We start from the raw sequence: 19,975 nt of genomic DNA on the forward strand, positions 1-19,975 counted from the left end.
GCTTTGCGCCTTTCCTGGAGCTCACTTGGTAGCCCAGGCTGGCCTCGAACTCACAGAGATCCGCCTGGCTCTGCCTCCCGAGTGCTGGGATTAAAGGCGTGCGCCACCAACGCCCGGCTAGTCTGTTCTTCTTAAGGCGAAAAGAATAAAGCGTTTGAAGCTGGAACCAGTACGAAGTCTTAAGAATGCTGATGGGCTGTATGCAAAAGACTACGTTCTCTTAAGCTCATTTCTCCAGCTGAGAAATAGATGTGGCTCTCTCAAACCGCCCAGGTTCAATGATAATGACAAAAATAACGAAGCGTTTTAAAGTTGTATGAACGGGTCGACGATAGCTAGAGAATTTTACTACGTGCCAAGCGCGATTCACACACATTCTTAAATTTTCACAATAGCCTCCGCACGAAGATAATTCCGCTTTGGACCTTTCCTTCCGTGCTAGTTCGACGTTACCCCTAAACTTCTAGTAATAGAAGAAAAACAAAGCGAACTAAGAGGGCCGAGCGGGCTCTTGAATGGGCGGGAAAGGCACAGCTGCGCCGAATCACTCCAGTCCATTGGCTCATCCCGCTGTTGTTCCCAGACTCCCGCTTCGGGTGCTGCTGGCAATGTTTTCATTGGCGTTTCTCCTCGCTCATTGGTTCTTCCTTCTGTTCATCAGACTCCGAGCCAGGAGAGAGGCGGAGAGCGCGTCAATGTTGGGGTTGGAGGCCCCGCCTCCAAGTGCCGTGCGCAAAAACAAACAGCCGTTAGGGAGGCGGTGCCGAAGGGGCGGGGTTCTGACTAGAAGGAGGCGTACAATTGGCCCGCCGCCGAGGTTCAAATGAACAACGTGAGCGGCTATTGGTGGCGGCGGCGCGAGGCGGGCCCGGGGCATTGTCCGGCTCCCGCAGCGGTGGTCCGGCTGCGAGAGCGGCGGCGGCGGCGGCGCGGGGCTACAGCGGGAGTCTCGCGGCCGAGACCATGGTGAGTGCGGGGTCGTGCGGGGAGTAGGCGCGCGGCAGCCCCGAGCGGCATCTCCACCTACGGAGCCGGGAGTGGGCGGTGTCGCGCGGCCGAGCGGGAGCGCCCGCTGGGGCCGGACTCCGCCTGGGGGGCCGCGCCGGACGCGGGAGGCAGAAGCAGGGGCGGGTTCTGCGGCGCACGGAGGAGGTCCGGCTGCAGCCGTGCAAGTTCTGAGTCTTCGGCCCTGGGTTACGTAATGCCCCTGCGGAGGATCGGAGGAGTTCTGATCCTGCCCACCAGTACCGCTCAGTCGGTTCGCGGTTTGCACCGGCTGGAGGCGGTCACCGGGCTATTCCCCCAACTTCTTTGCAACAGGAGTTTATTTACATGGCTTCATCTTAAAGTATCTTTTCATTCTGCAGTTCAGATCTAGTTGAAAGCGGATTTTAAGAAACGAAAGTGAACAAAACTTTAGCCCCATTCTAAAATTCAGGGAGAGGAGAAAGTGCTAAAAGCAACAGAAACCTATGCGTTGCGTCAAGATTGTTAGAATGACGCTCTCATTTTGGAATTGTATTTATGTCGGTATTCCTGTTTTAAGTATCCTTTTACTGTTACAGAAATAATATGCCTTTCCAGTAAGGGTTCTTTCTCTCTACACACTTAAGAGATTAATTAAAGAAAAGCTCTTTAGTAACGCTTGTACGTCTGGGCTAACACCCCCAAGCAAGAGCCGGCCTTCAACGGAAGCTCTTACTAATTTATGTACATTTTAAGCTTGTGCATTCCACAGACATTGTCATCCTGAAATCTCTTTTCGGGTCCGAGGTTACACTTCGAGCAATTAAAACAGAGGCAGGAGATTGCAAGTCTGGCCACTTAGGCAGATAGGAGATTTACACAGCAAAAATACTACATATTGCCAGGATTATTGTAAGTAAGCCAGTGTTGTTCTTTTTCAGATAGTTATTACCCGGGGTCATCCTGCCCGCCTGGCAGAATTATGTTTTTCCCAATAAGAGCACAGGGAATAAATGGCAGAGTAGGACGTAATGATGGTTGTGACCCTGTGCTCCTGCCCCCTTGAGCTGCCAGTTAGAGATCTGTCTTTGGGTATGGGAATCTGGGCTTAACTACTGGTCACAAATCAGCGCTGTCTCCTTTGTCACGGGAATGGAGTCTGATTGGCAGGATCAGTCCCAGTGAATAAACTACTATATCCTAGCACCTAAATTTCCCTTACCCCTAGCAGGCCTGGTTAGCAGTCTACTTACCTTTGGGGTATTTGCAGGCAGTGCTCCTTTAGCTAAATTTCATTTGTGTCAATGTCTCCTGAACAAATCTATAGTAAATTCATTATAACATCAGTTTTATTACTTTGAGTTTCATCTACATCTTCACAAGACCAGGTATCTTCAACAGGCGCTGCTTGCTTAAAAGTTAAATCAACCCCAGGCTATCATTTCTCATACCAAAAATAATGTGATTTGTCTCATGTTGATGACATGTGAGGTGTTTAGTAGATGACTATAAACAGATTGGCTAACGGAAAGTATCCAAGTTTGAACTAGAAAAGATCTGTCAGCTGCCATCGTTATGTGGTGATCATAGGAAATTACTCTGACAGGCAGTATGAGTTACTTGTTTGTAAATAGATTAATTTGCTCAAGCAGTTGGTTTTCATGATCCCCTTTTTTCTTTCTCAAATTCTGGTGAGAGGTTTTCAATATCTGTCCAAACGTACACAAGCATTAACTTTAGATTAAAAAATACTGGAGGCATTATTTTCCTTGGTAAAGATATAAAGATTTTTTTTTTAATTGACAGGAAGTAAAAGTGTGTCTATTAGAGTAATAGCAAAGTATCCAGTTTCCAAGTTTTTCAGGAGTGAAAATATATTTCAGTGTGCTCCTTTTCCCATGAATAAACTTGTTTTTATTTAGAAGCATAGATATTGTAACAAAGGAGTTTGTGTACAGTGTTGGAAATCTGCTTCTTGTTAAATTCACATTTGCACTTCACCTTCTTAAGCATTTATAATCATTATTTTATACCGATGTAGACATGTAAATAGAACATCGAGTTCAGTGGTCCTTCAGCATTTTCCATTTAAATGTTTTGGGTTTTTTTTGGTTGTGAGTCTAGCCTTTAACGGCTGAGCCATCTCTCCAGCCCAATTTTTTTTTTTTAAACATAAAAACAGGTTATAATTCCAAAGTCCAGAGTTATTTGAAACTGGAAAATATTTTCTCTGTAGAAAATAGTATAAATGATAACATTTCCCAATAAGCCTTTTTAAGCCAAATGATAGCTAAATTATATATACAAATATTCATTAGATTCTGGGATACAGGAGAAACCTATATTCATCTGTTCAGAGAGCTATGTTTTACTTAAATTGTGTAAGTGAGATTCTTATTCATCTTCCCCTTCACTGTTTGATTTACAGCAGACATTTTTTTTCATAGGCTAATCCATAATCTAAAAAGATTTTAGCCTCTCCTCCTGAAAGTACAGCCAGCATATCCTTTCATCAGCTTGATATGGTACAAATTCTTATCCTAATAGTGAAATGTTTCACTAAAGCATGCCCAGTGATTGGGCAAAACCAAAACTTATTATAAGCCACAGTAATCATAGAGTCCTCCCTGCTAGGTAGCCTCCCTGTATCAGTGGGTTGCAGTCTGATTGTCCTTTGCTTTATATCTAGTATCCACTTATGAATGAGTATATGCCATGTTTGTCCTTGTGAATCTGGGTTACCTCACTCAGGATGATATTTTCTAGTTCCATCCATTTGCCTGCAAATTTCATGCTGTCATTGTTTTTCTCTGCTGAGTAGTACTCCATTTTGTATATGTACCACATTTTCTTAATCCATTCTTCAGTTGATGTGCATCTAGGTTGTTTCCAGGTTCTGGCTATTACGAATAGTGCTGCTATGAACATAGTTGAGCATGTATCTTTGTGGTATGATTGAGCATTCCTTGGGTATATGCCCAAGAGTGGTATGGCTGGGTCTTGAGGTAGATAGATTTCTAGTTTTCTGAGGAACCGCCATACTGATTTCCACAGTGGTTGTACAAGTTTACATTCCCACCAACAGTGGAGGAGTGTTCGCTTTGCTCCACATCCTCTCCAACATAGACTGTCATTGGTGTTTTTGATCGTAGCCATTCTGACAGGTGTAAGGTGGTATCTCAGAGTCGTTTTGATTTGCATTTCTCTGATGATTAAGGATGTTGAGCATTTCTTTAAATGTCTTTCAGCCATTTGAGATTCTTCTTTTGAGAATTCTCTGGTTAGCTCTGTAGCCCATTTTTTAATTGGACTGTTCAGTATTTTGATGTCTAGTTTCTTGAGATCTTTATATATTTTGCAGATCAGCCCTCTGTCAGATGTGGGGTTGGTGAAGATCTTTTCCCATTCTATAGGCTGTCTTTTTGTCTTATTGACTGTATCCTTTGCCCTACAAAAGCTTCTCAGTTTCAAGAGGTCCCATTTATTAATTGTTGTGCTCAGTGTCTGTGCTGCTGGTTGTTATATTTAGGAAGTGGTCTCCTGTGCCAATGCGTTCAAGTGTACTTTTTATTTTCTGTTCTATCAAGTTCAGTGTAACTGGATTTATGTTGAGGTCTTTTATCCACTTGGACTTGAGTTTTGTGCATGGTGACAGATATGGATCTATTTGTAATCTTTTACATATTGACATCCAGTTATGCCAGCACCATTTGTTGAAGATACTTTTTTTTCCCATTGTATAGTTTTGGCTTTTTTGTCAAAAATCAGGTGTTCATGTGTGTGCAGATTAATGTCAGGGCCTTCAATTCAATTCCATTGGTCCATATGTTGGTTTTTATGCCAATACCAAGCTGTTTTTATTACTATAGCTCTATAGTAGAGCTTGAGGTCAGGGATGGTGATGCCTCCAGAGGTTGCTTTATTGTACAGGATTCTTTTAGCTATCCTGGGTCTTTTGTTTTTCCATATGAAGTTGAATATTGTTTTTTCCAAGTCTGTGAAGAATTGTGTTGGGATTTTGATTGGGATTGCATTGAATCTGTAGATTGCTTTTGGTAAGATTGCCATGTTAATCCTATCTATCCATGAGCATGGGAGATCCTTCCATTTTCTGATATCTTCTTCAGTTTCTTTCTTTAGAGATTTAAAGTTTTTTTTTCTTTCTTTTTTTTCAAGACAGGGTTTCTCTGTGGAGCTTTGCACCTTTCCTGGATCTCGCTCTGTAGCCCAGGCTGGCCTTGAACTCACAAAGATCCCCCTGCCTCTGCCTCCCAAGTGCTGGGATTAAAGGTGTGCACCACCATTGCCTGTCGAGATTTAAAGTTCTTATACAGGTCCTTCACTTGTTTAGCTAGTGTTACCTCAAGGTATTTTATATTATTTGTGGCTGTTGTAAAAGGTGATGGTTCTCTGATTTCTTTCTCAGCCCTTTTATCATTTGTGTATAGGAGGGCTGCTGATTTTTTTGAGTTGATCTTGTATCCTGCCACTTTCCTGAAGGAGTTTATCAGCTGTAGGAGTTCCCTGGTAGAACTTTTGGAGTCACTTATGTATACTAATATATCATCTGCAAATAGTGAAAGTTTGACTTCTTCCTTTCCAATTTGTATCCCTTTGATCTCCTTTTGTTGTCTTATTGCTCTAGCTAGAACTTCAAGTACTATATTGAATAAATATAGAGCGAGTGGACAGCCTTGTCTTGTTCCTTATTTTAGTGGAATCCCTTTTGAGTTTCTCTCTGTTTAATTTGATAGTGACTGTTGGCTTGTTGTAAATTGCCTTTATTATGTTTAGCCATGTTCATTGTATTCTGATCTCTGCAAGACCTTTATCATGAAGGGGTGTTGGATTTTGTCAAAGGCTTTTTTAGCATCAAATGAGATTGTTGCTGGAGGGCTTCTCTCCAGGTTCCCCAAGCCCCATAGTCCCACAATCCATTTATAAAATAATCACTCAGACGCTTATATCACTTATAAACTGTATGGCGGTGGCAGGCTTCTTGCTAACTGTTCTTTTATCTTAAATTAACCCATTTTTATAAATCTATACCTTCCACGTGGCTGGTGGCTTACCAGAGTCTTTACATGCTGCTTGTCCTGGTGGTGGCTGCAGTGTCTCCCTCCTCAGCCTTCCACTTCCCAGAATTCTCCTCTCCTTGTCCCACCTACTTCCTGCCTGGCAACCTACTTCCTGCCTGGTCACTGGCCATCAGTGTTTTATTTATATAGAGCAATATCCACAGCATGAGATGATCATATTTTTTTTCTTTCAGTTTGTTTATGTGGTGTATTACATTTACAGATTTTCGAAGGTTGAACCATCTTTGCATCCCTGGGATGAATTCTACTTGGTCGTGATGGATAATTGTTTTGATGTGTTCTTGGATTTGGTTAGCCGGTATTTTATTGAGTATTTTTGCATCAGTGTTCATGAGGGAGATTGGTCTGTAATTCTCTTTCTTTGTTGCATCTTTGTGTAGTTTGGGTATCAGGGTAATTGTAGCCTCATAAAAAGAGTTTGGTAATGTTCCTTCTCTTTCTGTTGTGTGGAACAATTTGAAGAGTATTGGTATTAGCTCTTGTTTGAAAATCTGGTAGAATCTTGTGCTGAAACCATCTGGTCCTGGGCTTTTTTTGGTTGGGAGACTTTTGATGACTGTTTCTATTTCCTTAGGGGTTATTGGTTTATTTAAATGGTTTATCTGGTCTTGATTTAACTTAGGTATGTGGTACCTATCCAGAAAATTATCCATTTCTTTCAGATTTTCCAGTTTTGTGGAGTACAGGTTTTTGAAGTATGATCTGATGATTCTCTGGATTTCCTCGTTGTCTGTTGTTATGTCTCCCTTTTCATTTCTGATTTTGTTAATTTGGGTGCTCTCTCTTTGCCTTTTGGTTAATTTGGCTAGGGGTTTGTCTATCTTGTTGATTTTTTTCAAAGAACCAACTCTTTGTTTCATTGATTCTTTGTATTATTCTCTTGGTTTCTACTTCATTGATTTCAGCCCTCAATTTGATTATTTCCTGGCATCTATTTCTCCTGGGTGAGTTTGTTTCTTTTTGTTCTAGAGCTTCCATGAATAAACTTTTAAACGGAGTTTAGCCCAGTCTAACACACAGTTTTGGGGATAAGAAATTTTGTATCATTTGTACATTTTAAAGTACATATTTATTGTGTATATGTAAGGGTGAGCTTATGGAGGCCAGAGGACAACTTGCTGAAGTCTCTTCTCTCCTCCCACCAGTGAGTCTCAGGGGTCAGGCTGAAGCGGAAAGGTTAGTGCAAGTTATCTTTACCTGCTGAGCTGTCTGCATAGCCCAGTTCTTACAGATTTTCTCTTTCTTCGTCATCAACTATTTTAAATTTAAAGTTGAAAGAATTAATTATATGTGGTTTGGGAGATTGGGGTACATAGCAGTTTATTGGTTTTGTTCCTTTATTTTTTGTTTGTTTGTTTTGTTTTTTGTTTGTTTGTTTTTCCCAAGACAGGTTTCCCTGTGTAGCCCTGGCTGTCCTGGAAACTTGCTCTGTAGACCAGGCTGGGCTCAAACTCCTAGAGATCCATCTGCCTCTGCCTCCCGAGTGTGAGAATTAAAGATGTGCGCCGCCACCACCCAGCTAAAATGTCTGTTTTTAAATACTGAGCTTTTCGCTCCTGATCTTTGCTCACAGCAGCTAGCAGTGGCAGTGCCAAAGCTCGGGTGCTCCGCAGTCTTGAAAGTCCCTTCCCTGTTCACTCATGTGACACCTTTAAATCAGCCGCCCTCAAAGTTTCAGGACACATGCAAAATAGAGACAAATATAATATGAAGGGGCTCTTAGTCTATTTCCTAGTAGTCTTTGTTCCTGTCTGAATCCCTGTATCATCTGTGTTGTGTGGTTTTTGTTTTGTTTTGTTTTCCCTGAGACAGGGTTTCTCTGTGTAGCTTTGCGCCTTTCCTGGATCTCACTCTGTAGCCCAGGCTGGCCTCGAACTCACAAAGATCCACCTGCTTCTGCCTCCCGAGTGCTGGGATTAAAGGCATGCCCCATCACCGCCCAGCCTGTTGTGTATTTTTAAATGTGCTTTATTCTTCTGAGCTCCACAGAATTGCTGGTTGAGTTCTGTTTATAACATTCTAGGGCTTCTATAGCCCACATCTCCAAACTCTTCCACATTTCTCCTGTAAATCAGTTACAGAAACCTAAGAGTCACAGGTCAAGTTTAGTCATGGCAATACCCCCCACTCCTGGTACTAAATTTCTCTGTTACTTATTTCCTCATCAACACCACCAGATTTTTGACAGAAAGGTTAAAAGAAGGAAGGACTGCTGGGCTGTGGTGGTGCATAACGCTCAGGAGGCAGAGGCAGGCAGATCTCCATGAGTTCGAGGCCAGCCTGGTCTACAGAGAGAGTCCCAGTAGGATAGCCAGGACTACACAAAGAAACCCTGTCTAGAAAAAAAAAAGTGGGGGAAAAGACTTTGCCTCGAGGTTTCAAATGATTTGGTCCATGCTCACTTGGCCCCATACTCTTTGGGAAAGCATAGTGGTAGCAAGAATGTGTTTACTTCATGGCTGGCCAGGAAGCAGTCAGTTATAGTACATTCTGTAAGGACATAACCCAGTGACCAACAGCCTTCGTTTCTGTCCATTGCCCTTTACTGATTCTGTTTGTTTGGCTGCTGGAAATAATGTACCTGTCTGTGGCTTGGCTTGTTAGAGTCTATAACCAGAAATGGAATTGCTGGATGCTGAGGCGCATCATTCTCTTCTTCAATGTTTGTTTTGTTTGTTAGCCTAAGTTTTGATAACATGGTTGCTTTGCCTCCCACAAAAGCTAAATTCTCAATTTTCTATAAAAATAGTGTTATGCTGATTTTTTTTGAAAAGCTAAATGTTTCTGAAATGCATGAAACTTATATGATCAATCAGAAATTTGCAAGATTTATACATACCAATTTATACATACCTTAAACTTTGAATAAGGTTAGTGATTGGTTTTTTTAATGTATTAATAGAAAGTAATATCATATATATTTACAATGAGGCAGGAAATCACCTAGATATCTTAAGTTTTCAATTTTTTATTAGAAAATTTTACCGAAAGCAAAAGATTTGTTTTGTGATTTTTTTTTTTTTTTTTTTTTTTTTTGGTGTGTGTTAACATTTTCAACTCTAAATTGTTTTCATCTAGGCTGGAGGCAAAGCTGGGAAAGACAGCGGGAAGGCCAAGGCTAAGGCGGTGTCGCGCTCGCAGAGAGCTGGCCTGCAGGTAATGAAGGAATCCATTCTGCCACAGTTCCATGTTTCCTTTCCCTTTGTAATTCATGAACCAGAGATGGTTCATTGGTTACAGAAATGTCCTTTTATTATGATAGACCCTGAATGTGAGAGTAACTGCTTAAGACTTAAATTATAAAGCAGGCCATTCATTTGTATTTGATGAGAGAACAAGATGTCTTAACAAACTTGGTGACTTTTTCCCCCTATTAGTATCAGTTCTTGGGCCTGGGAATCTGAATTGGCAGTTAAGAGTGTGTGCTGCTCCTGTGGAACCCCTGGGGTCGGTTCTCAGCACCCACATCGGAAGGGTCACAGCCACCTGTAACCCCTGCTCACAAACACACATAGACATAAAAACAAAATACATCTCTTTTTAAAAATACTTGTTCTTTGAGGATTATAGCTGTTCTTCTCTCTTATAAACTTCAAGTGAGTATACTCTGGTTTTCCTTTTGAGAGTGTTTGCAGTGGTTCATTGACTCTCAGGATAGGATACAGTTAGAGGCCAATATTGGATTATTGCACTATCCTCTGAATATTTCCTAAAAGACCTCCAGTGTAGACTGAGAAGTATGCTCTAAACTCCTAAGTATTTTCAAATTTCATGTATGTGAATTATTACAACTTTAACCTACAGACTCAGATTTTTCTAGATGAGTAAAAATTATTCCCTGCACATAGGAATGCTTTAAAAGGGGCCTGGAAATTGGGCGGTGGTGGGCATGCCTTTAATCCTGGCTCTTGGGAGGCAGAGGCAGATGGATCTTTAGTGGGACGGGGCGCTGGGTAGTTGGCTCAGTGGTTAAGAGCATTTGCTGTTTTAGAGGACCAGATTCGGTTCCCAGAACCTACATGGTAACTCACAACCATCTGTAGCTCTATTTCTAGGGGAGTTATGCCCTCTTTGGGCACCAGGCACACGTGGTGAACATACATCAATGCAGGCAAACTCTCATACACATAAAAATAAAGGTATATAATTTTTGTTTGTTTGATTTTTGTTTTTCAAGATGGGGTTTCTCTGTGTAGCCCTGGCTGTCCTGATACTCACTCTATAGACCAGGCTGGCTCAAACTCAGAGGCCTGACTCTGCCTCCCAAGTGCTGGGGTTAAAGGTGTATACCACAACTGCCTGTCTAGAAATAGATACATCTTAATAATAATAATAATAATAATAATAATAATAATAATAATAATGGAACCTAGGCTTACGCATTCTAGGTAAGTACTGAGCTATTTCCCAGGGGTTCCAGTGCCTCCTTTGGACCTCCGTACATACACACAAAATTAAACTAAAAATGAAATCAGCTGGGTGGTGGTAGCACACGCCTTTAACCCAGCACTCAGGAAGCAGAGGCAAGCAGATCTCTGAGTTCGATGCCAGTCTGACCTTGGAACCCCTGGAACTGGAGTGAGCTGCCATGTGCATGCTGAAAACCAAACCCAGATCCTCTGCCCTCTGCAAGGGCAATGTGTCCTCTTAATTGCTGAGCCATCTTCTATAGTCCAGGAACTTAGCTTTAAAGCATATATTGTGTATTCTAGGTCACTACTTAAATTTCCAGTAGTCAGTGGAGATTGTTGCGTTGTTTTAAGAAATAAACAAAGGGGTGGGGGAGAGTGAGAAGAAGGAAAGGAAGGGATGGTGAGATGGACCAGCGTGTAAAGGCATTAACCTCCAAATGCCTCCGCCCCAGATGGTGGAAGGAAATGTCCAGTTTCTGCAAGCTCTCCGCTGACTGACACACAGATAAGTAAGTAGGGACCCAGAGACACGGCTCAGCAGCTAAGAGTGCTCGCTCCTCTCCTAGAGGACTACAGAGCTTCCCTGCTCTCATTTGGGCATCCCTTACCTTAAACTGTAGCTCCAACCCTGGGGATTCAGTGCCCTCTGCTGGCCTCCCTGGGGACACAGACACAAATAAAGAAGTGTAGTCAACTATTTTAAAGTAAGATGAATAATTTAGTGGTTTAAAGGGATTTAAAAAATGCATGCAGCTGGGCTTGGAAGGCAGAGGTAGGTGGATCTCTGAGCTTGAGGCCAGCCTGGTTTACAGAACAAGTTCCAGGACAGCCAGAGCCAAACAGGGAAACCCTGTCTCTGGAGAACAGGGAACGAACACACACACACATACACACACACACACACACACACATTTTCATACATTCATATATTCATGTAGGGGTTGGAGAGAGAACTCAGTAGTTAAGAGCACTGGCTGTTCTTCAGAGAACATGGGTTCAATTCTCAGCACCCCAGTGGCAGCTACTACAATTGTCTGTAACTCTAATCCAGGTGATTAGGCATGCAAATGTTATACAGACATACAAGGCAAAATGCACAAAATCTTAAAACTAAAATGAGCATGGCTTTGTTTAAAAAAAAAAAAAAATCCATGTAACTAAGGGAGTTTGGTGTTGCTTGTGATACCAGCTGCTTAGGAGGCTGAGGCCAGATCACAAATTCAAAGCCAATCTGGGCTACCTAATATGTTCAAGACTAGTCTGGGCAGCTTACCTCAAAAAATAGAAAGCAAGTCTGATGTGTGGTACAAAGCTTATAATCTCAGCGCTCAGGAAGCAGAAGCAGGAAGATTTCTGCAAGTTGGAGGCCAACCCACACTCTGTACAGCAAGATCAAAGACAAAATACAAAGAAAGGGAGGGATGTCACTTAGCTGTAAAGCACTTGGCCAGCATGTTGTAAGACCCTAGGTTCAGCCTCTAGAGCTACAAAAAAAGAAGGAGCGGCAGCAGATGGAAAGAGGTATAGAGTTGAACAGAAAAGGTTTCTCTAGGAGTTGGAACTTTCTAACCTAAAAGAGACATAGGAATTGTAGTATGAATGCGCTAGAAGGTGGATGTAATGCCGGTCACTGAAGTTCACGGAAATGCATATTAAAATATCTGAAAGTGGAAACAAGTCCAGGTTTCTAACGGTTTCAGATCATTTATGTAAAGTTAATGCTGTGGATGAGTGTCCTAATCTAAGAGAATCAGAAATACAAGAACATTAATGGTCCTTTTCAAAGTATTTTTTCTTGTTTTGGTTAGGGGTCAGTGTCTGTAGACAGGGTCCTGTAGCTTGTGGGCCTAATGTCTTCTATCCCCAGTGCTGGATTCCAGTTGTTTGCCAGCCACTAAGTTGTTCTTCAAGGGATGCTTGGTCCTGTAGATATGACCAAAGCAGAGAATCTCTGGGCACATGCCTTTGCTTCCACCTACTCAGGAGTCGGAGGCAACAGAATCAGAAGGTCCAGGGCAGTCGGAGAAACTTAGCAAGGCCCTGTCTTTTTTGGGGGGTGGGAGGTGTTGAGACAGCGTTTCATTGTGTAGCACTGGTTGTCCTGGAACTTGCTTTGTAGACTAGTCTAGCCTCAAACTCAGAGATCTGCCTACCTCTGCCTCCCAGTGCTGGAAACAAAGGAGTGACTACCCCACCCCCACCCAAGACACTGTCTTAAAGACCTCATTGTAGGGCTCGAGAGAGGCTCAACTATTAAGAGAACTGGCCATTCTTCCAGAAGATCCTGGTTTGAGTTCAAGCACCCATATGGCAGATCACAACTGAACTCCAGTTTTAGGGGAATGTAGCTCTGTGGTAGAGCTCCTTAGCATGTGCAAGGGCCCTGGGTTGTATTGCCAGCGCCCCCAAACTAAAACATACTTAAATAAGCAGATTAGAGAATGCAAGTAATTAGGACTAGGGAATGAGAGTCACAATGAAAAGGTGGGATTGATTTTTTTGGTTGGTTGATTGGTTGGGTTTGTTTTGGTTTTGGCTTTTTTTTGTTTTTTGTTTTTGTTTGTTTGTTTGTTTGTTTTCCGAGACAGGGTTTCCCTGTGTAGCTTTGCGCCTTTCCTGGAACTCACTTGGTAGCCCAGGCTGGCCTCGAACTCACAGAGATCTGCCTGACTCTGCCTTCTGAGTGCTGGGATTAAAGGCGTGCACCACCGCCACCGCCCGGCTCTTTTTTGGTTTTTTGAAATGGGGTTTCTCTGTATAGCCTTGACTGTCCTAGAACTAGCCCTATAGACCAGGCTGGCCTCAAACTCGGAGATCCGCCTGCCTCTGCCTCCCAAATGCTGGGATTATAAGCATGCACTACCACACCTGGCTAAGGGATTGATTTTTCTTAACTATCAGGTGACCTTTTGAAATTGAGGAAAGAAGAGAGTTAGGGTCAGAGGAGAATGGTGGGGGTCCAATGTCATGTGACTATGTGAAAGAATTGACCAAATACAGTTGTGATTATTGGGCTGTATTGAACATGTAATTGATAACATCATGGTATAATTTTCATTTTTACCGTGAAACTGTTGTGCACAAATTCAAGATTTAAGGCTGATTACCAGCACATACATACAGGCCCTAGACTGTTAATTCCTGAGGAAGTTTGGCCTGTGATATCATTAAGCGTTCGGTTACACTCAACCGTGTGTTGTTAAACTCGGCAGTGCTTCCCAGCAAGACGTCTCTTTTTCAGTTTCCTGTTGGCCGCATCCACAGACACTTGAAGACTCGCACCACCAGCCACGGACGGGTGGGGGCCACCGCTGCTGTGTACAGTGCTGCAATTCTGGAGTACCTCACAGCTGAGGTTTGTGGGGGAGCCATGTGGGGTCCGAGACTATATGGAGAATACTTATTTTAATTATTTGTTTGTGTTTTATGTGCATTGGTGTTTTACCTGTATTTATGTCTGTGTGATGGTGTCTGATCCCCTGGAACAGGAGCCATAGACAGTTTCGAGCTCCCTTGTGGGTTCTGGGAATTGAACCTAGGTCCTCGGGAAGAGTAGCAGTGCTTCCAACCACTGAGCCATCTCTCCAGTGCGGGGGGGGGGGGGGGGGGGGGGGGGGGGGGGTTGTTCTTCTGAGAATACTTCTAAAGAGATTAATGCACTTTTGTTTTTTTGAACCTCATACTGTCTAGTCTGGCCCCAGACTCCAACATACAGAGGGTGACCATGAGCCTTTGATCCTGGTCTCCACCTCCTGGGTGCTGGGGTTGCAGAAGTTGACCTCCTCACTGGCTGCTTCCTTCTTTCCTTCCTTTCTTTCTTTATTTTTATTTAATTAATTTATTTTTTAATTACATTCATGATACTCATTAATTATCCTCATGATATCAGTTACATTTGTGGTATTCATCGATTACATTCGCAGTATTCATTCAATAATTATATTTATGATATTCATTAATTACATTAATTGTATTGATTTATTACATTCATGATATTATGTCCTGATACTACTGTCCATTTGTGGGTTTTTTTTTTTTTTAATTATTTATTTTATGTATATGAGTGACCTGTCTTCATGCACACCAGAAGAGGACACCAGATCTCATCACAGATGGTTGTAAGCCACCATGTGGTTGCCAGGAATTGAACTCAGGACCTCTGGAAGAGCAGCCAGTGCTCTTAACCACTGAGCCATCTCTCCAGCCCCATTTGTGGGGTTTTTACATCACACAAAACAGAGATTCTGTATTTAGGAAATCATTGCTCTATATTCCTTTCTTTTCTATCTTGAGATAACGTCTAATCTTTCTGTCTATGAATTTATATATTCTGTATATTTCATGTAATACAATTCTATAGTATTTGTCCCCTTTTTTTGAATGGAAAAACATTTTATGTACAACTGCAGGAGAAATAATAATCAGATAGCCTGAACATAAAAACAGGTTATAATTTAAAAGTCCAGGGTTATTTGAAACTGGAAAATATTTTCTCTGTAGAAAATAGTATAAATGATAACATTTCTCAGTAAGCCCTTTTAAGCCAAATGATAGCTAAATTATACATATAAATATTGATTAGATCCTGGGATACAGAAGAGACCTATCTTCATCTGTTCAGAGAGCTATGTTTTACTTAAGTTGTGTAAGTGAGCTTCCTATTCATCTTCCCCTTCACTGTTTGATGTACGGCAGACATTTTTCTATAGGCTAATCCCCTTCTTTCCTTTCTGTTTCGCTTTCTGAGACAGCAGCTTCTGCTGACCTGAACTCGCTCTATGTTCTGCTTAGTTTGGGGAAGTTTTTGTTTGTTTATTTGGGTTGCTAGAGACAGATAACTCTGGCTGATTGGAATTCTGTGTAGACTAGGCCATCTTGTCAAGGTATCACTCTGCCAATTTTAAAAGGAGTCCTAGTATACTTGGTTTTTGTTTTTTTAACATTTAAGAGGGCCAGCAAACCACTTTTTTTTTTTTTTTTTAATTTTCCGGAGCTGAGGACCGAACCCAGGGCCTTGTGCTTGATAGGCATGCGCTCTACCACTGAGCTAAATCCCCAACCCCAAAGATTAATTAATTAATTAATTAATTAATTAATTTTGTATACAGTGTGCCTGTGTGTCAGAAGAGGGCACCAGATCTCACTCTTGATGGTTGTGAGCCACCATGTGGTTGCTGGGAATTGAACTCAGGACCTCTGGAAGAGCAGCCAGTGCTCTTAATCTCTGAGCCATCTCTCCAGCCAGTTGTGACTCATGCCTTTAATCCCAGCACTCAGGAGGCAGAGGCAGGTGGATCTCTGAGTTCCAGGCCAGTCTGGTCTACAGAGTGAGTTCCAGAACAGCGAGGGCTATACAGAGAAACCCTGTCTCAAAAAAACAAAAACAAAAATATATATGGAGTTTTGTTATTTAATAGAGGTAAAACTGTGATCCCTAAGCCAACAGTTTATGTCAGGGGTAATCGTTTTTCAGGCTTGGCTTTCACTAGAACCTCTTGGAGAGCTTTCAAAACATACTGATGCAGGGCTCACCCTAGACCAGCGAGAGGCCTGAGGTAAGGCACTGGGAGGTTTTGAAGCTTGCCAACATTTGATTCAGATGTGTGATACAGTCTCTGCTCTGCTTAAATGAGGATGCTCTGTAGAGTTATTTTTGTTACGTCTATCAAAGATGTAACAGTGCCCATAGAGCTGATGGCAGGTATAGACAGATAACAAATGCAGTGTTCGCTGGGCAAGCGGGTACACTCTAATCCCAAAATTCCAGAGACTAGACAGCTGCAAAGAGGGACTATGTCTACAAACAGCAACAGTGCATTGCTGTGGCTGACATGAAGCCCTAAGTTCAGTCTCCAGTGTCATTCATTGGGAGTGTGGTGGACACCTATGATGTTTGCTCTTGGAGATGGAGACAGGAGGGATTAGAAGTTCATTGTCAGCCGGGTGGACGCACCCCTTTAATCCCAGCACTCGAGAGGCAGGCATCTCTGTGCGTTTGAGGCCTGCCTGGTCTATAGAGCAAGTTCCAGGACAGCCAAGGCTACACAGAGGAACCCTGTCTTGGGAAGAAGAGATTTTTGTATGTTTCTCTATATGTTTGTGCAAGGAATGAATATGAGGGGAGTCGGTGGGAGGTATTGAGTGTCGTAAAAGCATGCAGTGATACAGGAAGAACTGTACTGGATACAGGTACAGAGGCTTGTTCTCCTGCAATTGGAAACCTACTGTCTCCTTAATTGTGTTATTTCATGGATGCTTTATAGGTGCTGGAGTTGGCAGGTAATGCTTCCAAGGATCTCAAAGTAAAGCGCATCACTCCACGTCACTTGCAACTTGCAATCCGAGGTGATGAAGAGTTGGATTCACTTATCAAGGCTACCATAGCCGGGGGCGGTATGTATTATTAATATATCTATCATTCAGATCAGTAAACCTGTGCATTTGAATGGTTAACTAGAAACCCTATGAATTGAAATTCCACAAGTGTTAAGTATACTTCAGTTCTGGTGGTGGTGGTGGGGTGAACCTAGGTCCTCATAAATGCTACAGTAAATACTCGAATTGAGCCACAACTCAGGACCCTCCAGGCCTCTTTTCATAGTGATCTGAGTAAATCTTTGTTCTGTTGTCATGTGTGGTGCTGCTTTTATTTTAGCTTGGATACTTCAAGCCTAAGGTTTAAGATATTTCCTTACACATTGTGAACTATGCTAGAGAAATAACATGATCCTGAGAAGTTGCTTAATGTGATAGACTTGGCAGGACCAAAATGATTGTGTATTGGGGATCTATAAAGGTGTGAGGTAAGTTGCTGAATCCTTGCAGAACCTTGTAGTTAGCTACATTTACTCTTCCTGCCCAAGGGTTCATGGCCTCCTGTGGGTTTAATAGGATCCAAATGTGAAAAGGACTTAAATAAATTCCACCCTTTGTATAATTGCCTGTTTGCTTTAGCATTAAAGCGTTAAGATATACAGAGTGTTATTAAAATAAAGAAAAGTACATTAAAATATTTTTTAATTTCATTCTAGGTGTGATCCCGCACATCCACAAATCCCTGATTGGGAAGAAGGGACAGCAGAAAACTGCTTAGGACGTGTTGAACCAGCCTGCTGTCCCTCACTGTCTGTGACTGGGACAGAACACCCGTGGAAGAGCACAGACAATTGCTGTAGACAAGATAAAAAACATTTGTATGTTTTTAGACTCTCGAAGTTTGATAAGTCCCTTTCCCTGTGGTCATGGTCATGTGGTGATTGACCAGGTTTCTCCCTTGTGTTTTATACAAAAATAGAATTGATAAAACATTTTTTACAAAATTAATTTGTCTCAGAATTTCTTCATGGTGTCTTGGAAATACTTTGCTCACACCTGGGCATGGCTGTGTTTTCCTGCAGCACCAGCATTTGGGACGTGTGGGTGGCAGAACCTTCAGAGTTCACCACCCTTGCCTACATATTGGGTTCTGGGGCAGTCTGGACTACAAGAGACTGCCAAAAGACTCTTTTAAAAGGAAAAAAAAAAAAGTATTTTGCTCAGACATTGAAATTTTAAATTGCAAATTAGTCTTTCAGAATAATCTTAAAACAAAAATTGGGTCGGGCGGTGGTGGCGCACGTTCGTAATCCCAGCACTCGGGAGGCAGAGGCAGGTGGATCTCTGAGTTCAAAGCCAACCTGGGCTACACAGTGAGTTCCAGGACAGCCAGGACTGTTATACAGAGAAACCCTGTCTCAAAAAAAAAAAAAAAAAAAAAAAATTGGAAAGTAGTGTACCATGATTGACTATGTTGAATCTTGAATACAATCAAAGTTTAGTAATATACCATTACTTTATTATGTGCAACCATGAAAGGAAAACTTTGTGAACTAATGCCAGCAATTAGGAGACAAATCTTTCTTGCAAAGGTGGTGGACAAAGGGAGCTGTGTGTTCAGGGTGAAAATGGGTCATGAAATGAGCTGAGTCCTTTACTGAGCACTCTACCACGTGTGCCGATGCTGCCTGCGTCACTGATGAAGGAATTTTATTGTCCCACTTATGAGTATGATGCCTGATGTCCACAGGGATCGAATGACCTGCCCAGAAGGTGACTGAGCTAGTAGACAGGACAGTGGAGTTAGATTTTGAGCCTAGACCTTCCTGGCTCCAGAGTTCACACCTTTCCCTAGAAATGATGTTGCTTTATCAAAGTGTCTGCTTTTGTCCTGCAGTTCTAACTTGTAGTCTCTCACTGATCCAACAAGCCTGCAGTAACTTACAGTCTTTAAAGATGATGTCTAAGGAACATACAAGATTGAAGTTAATTCACTAGTTAATGTTCTATAGCCAAAATTCTATTTTTCTTCCATGGAAGTCTTTGTAGGAAAGTAATTGATATTTTATGATATAAAAGTATCAAAGTGATTCTTTTTTTGAAGAAATAATTTTATCATGGAAATTCTGACAGATACACAGAAATAAAGAGAATAATGCTAGTGTGACAAAGCCATGTATTCCTGTCCTCTGACTTTAGTTTTGTGGTCAGTTTTAATCATGTCCCCGTCTGCCACCACCAGTGGATTGCTTTGAGCCCAAGACTACAGTCTTTTCACATCTGTGTGTTGTAGGGAATTACTCAGTTTCCACTAAAGACAAGGCACCTCTAAGACAACTCACAGTTCTAATATGAGGTACCAGTCAGCATTCACGTTTTCTTGTTTTGTTTTGTTTTTACAGATTGTTTGAATTAAGATCTAGACAGGAGGGGGCTGGAGAGATGGCTCAGAGGTTAAGAGCACTGGCTGCTCTTCTGAGGACCTGAGTTCAATTCCCAGCAACCACATGGTGGCTCACAACCACCTTTAATGAGATCTAGTGCCCTCTTCTGGTCTGCAGTCATACATGCTGTATACATAATAAATAAATCTTAAAAAAAAAAAAAAGATATAGACAGGAGGCTAGAGAGATGGCTGGCCCAGTGGTTAAGAGCACTGGCTGCTCTTCCAGAGGACCCCAGTTCAATTTCCAGCACCCACATGGCAGCACACAATTGTATGTAACTTCAGTTCATATACAATTTCATATACAAGTTCAGTTCAGGGGATACAATGTGCATGTACAACATGCATGGCAAAACACCAATGCACATTAGACAGACAGATCTAGACAAGTTTGGGCTGGAGCTCAGTGGTTAAGAGCACTGGCTATTCTTCCAGAAGTCCTGAGTTCAATTCCTAGCAACCACATGGTCACTCACAACCATCTATAATGGGGTCTGATGCCCTCTTCTGGCATTCAGGCATACATGTAGATAGAGCACTCGTGTATATATAAGTAACTCTTAAAAAAAAAAAAAAGAATAGATCTAGATAAATTCTATATCTTGATTTTGCATTTGGTTTTGGTATTTTGAGAGCCTCAAATCGCCCACCCTGACCTCACTGTTTGGTAGAGGGTGTAGTTTAAATTTCCTAACTGCTGACATTACAGGCAAATGCCACCACACCCAGCCACTCAG

General features: G+C 42.0%; 1 protein-coding gene across 1 annotated transcript; it reads left to right on the top strand.

The window, feature by feature from the left end:
* The first annotated feature begins 859 nt into the window (after window positions 1-859).
* LOC114693970 (histone H2A.V) lies at window positions 860-17,800 on the top strand. The gene is made up of 5 exons (XM_028870558.2): window positions 860-966; window positions 9,144-9,221; window positions 13,719-13,832; window positions 16,741-16,870; window positions 17,509-17,800. The coding sequence occupies exons 1-5, from the start codon at window positions 964-966 to the stop codon at window positions 17,568-17,570; spliced, it is 387 nt and encodes a 128-aa protein (XP_028726391.1). The 5' UTR covers window positions 860-963; the 3' UTR covers window positions 17,571-17,800.
* The last annotated feature ends 2,175 nt before the right edge of the window (window positions 17,801-19,975 follow it).

Source organism: Peromyscus leucopus, chromosome 7, assembly GCF_004664715.2.
Source record: "Peromyscus leucopus breed LL Stock chromosome 7, UCI_PerLeu_2.1, whole genome shotgun sequence".
In the NCBI taxonomy this organism is placed as follows: Eukaryota; Metazoa; Chordata; class Mammalia; order Rodentia; family Cricetidae; genus Peromyscus; species Peromyscus leucopus.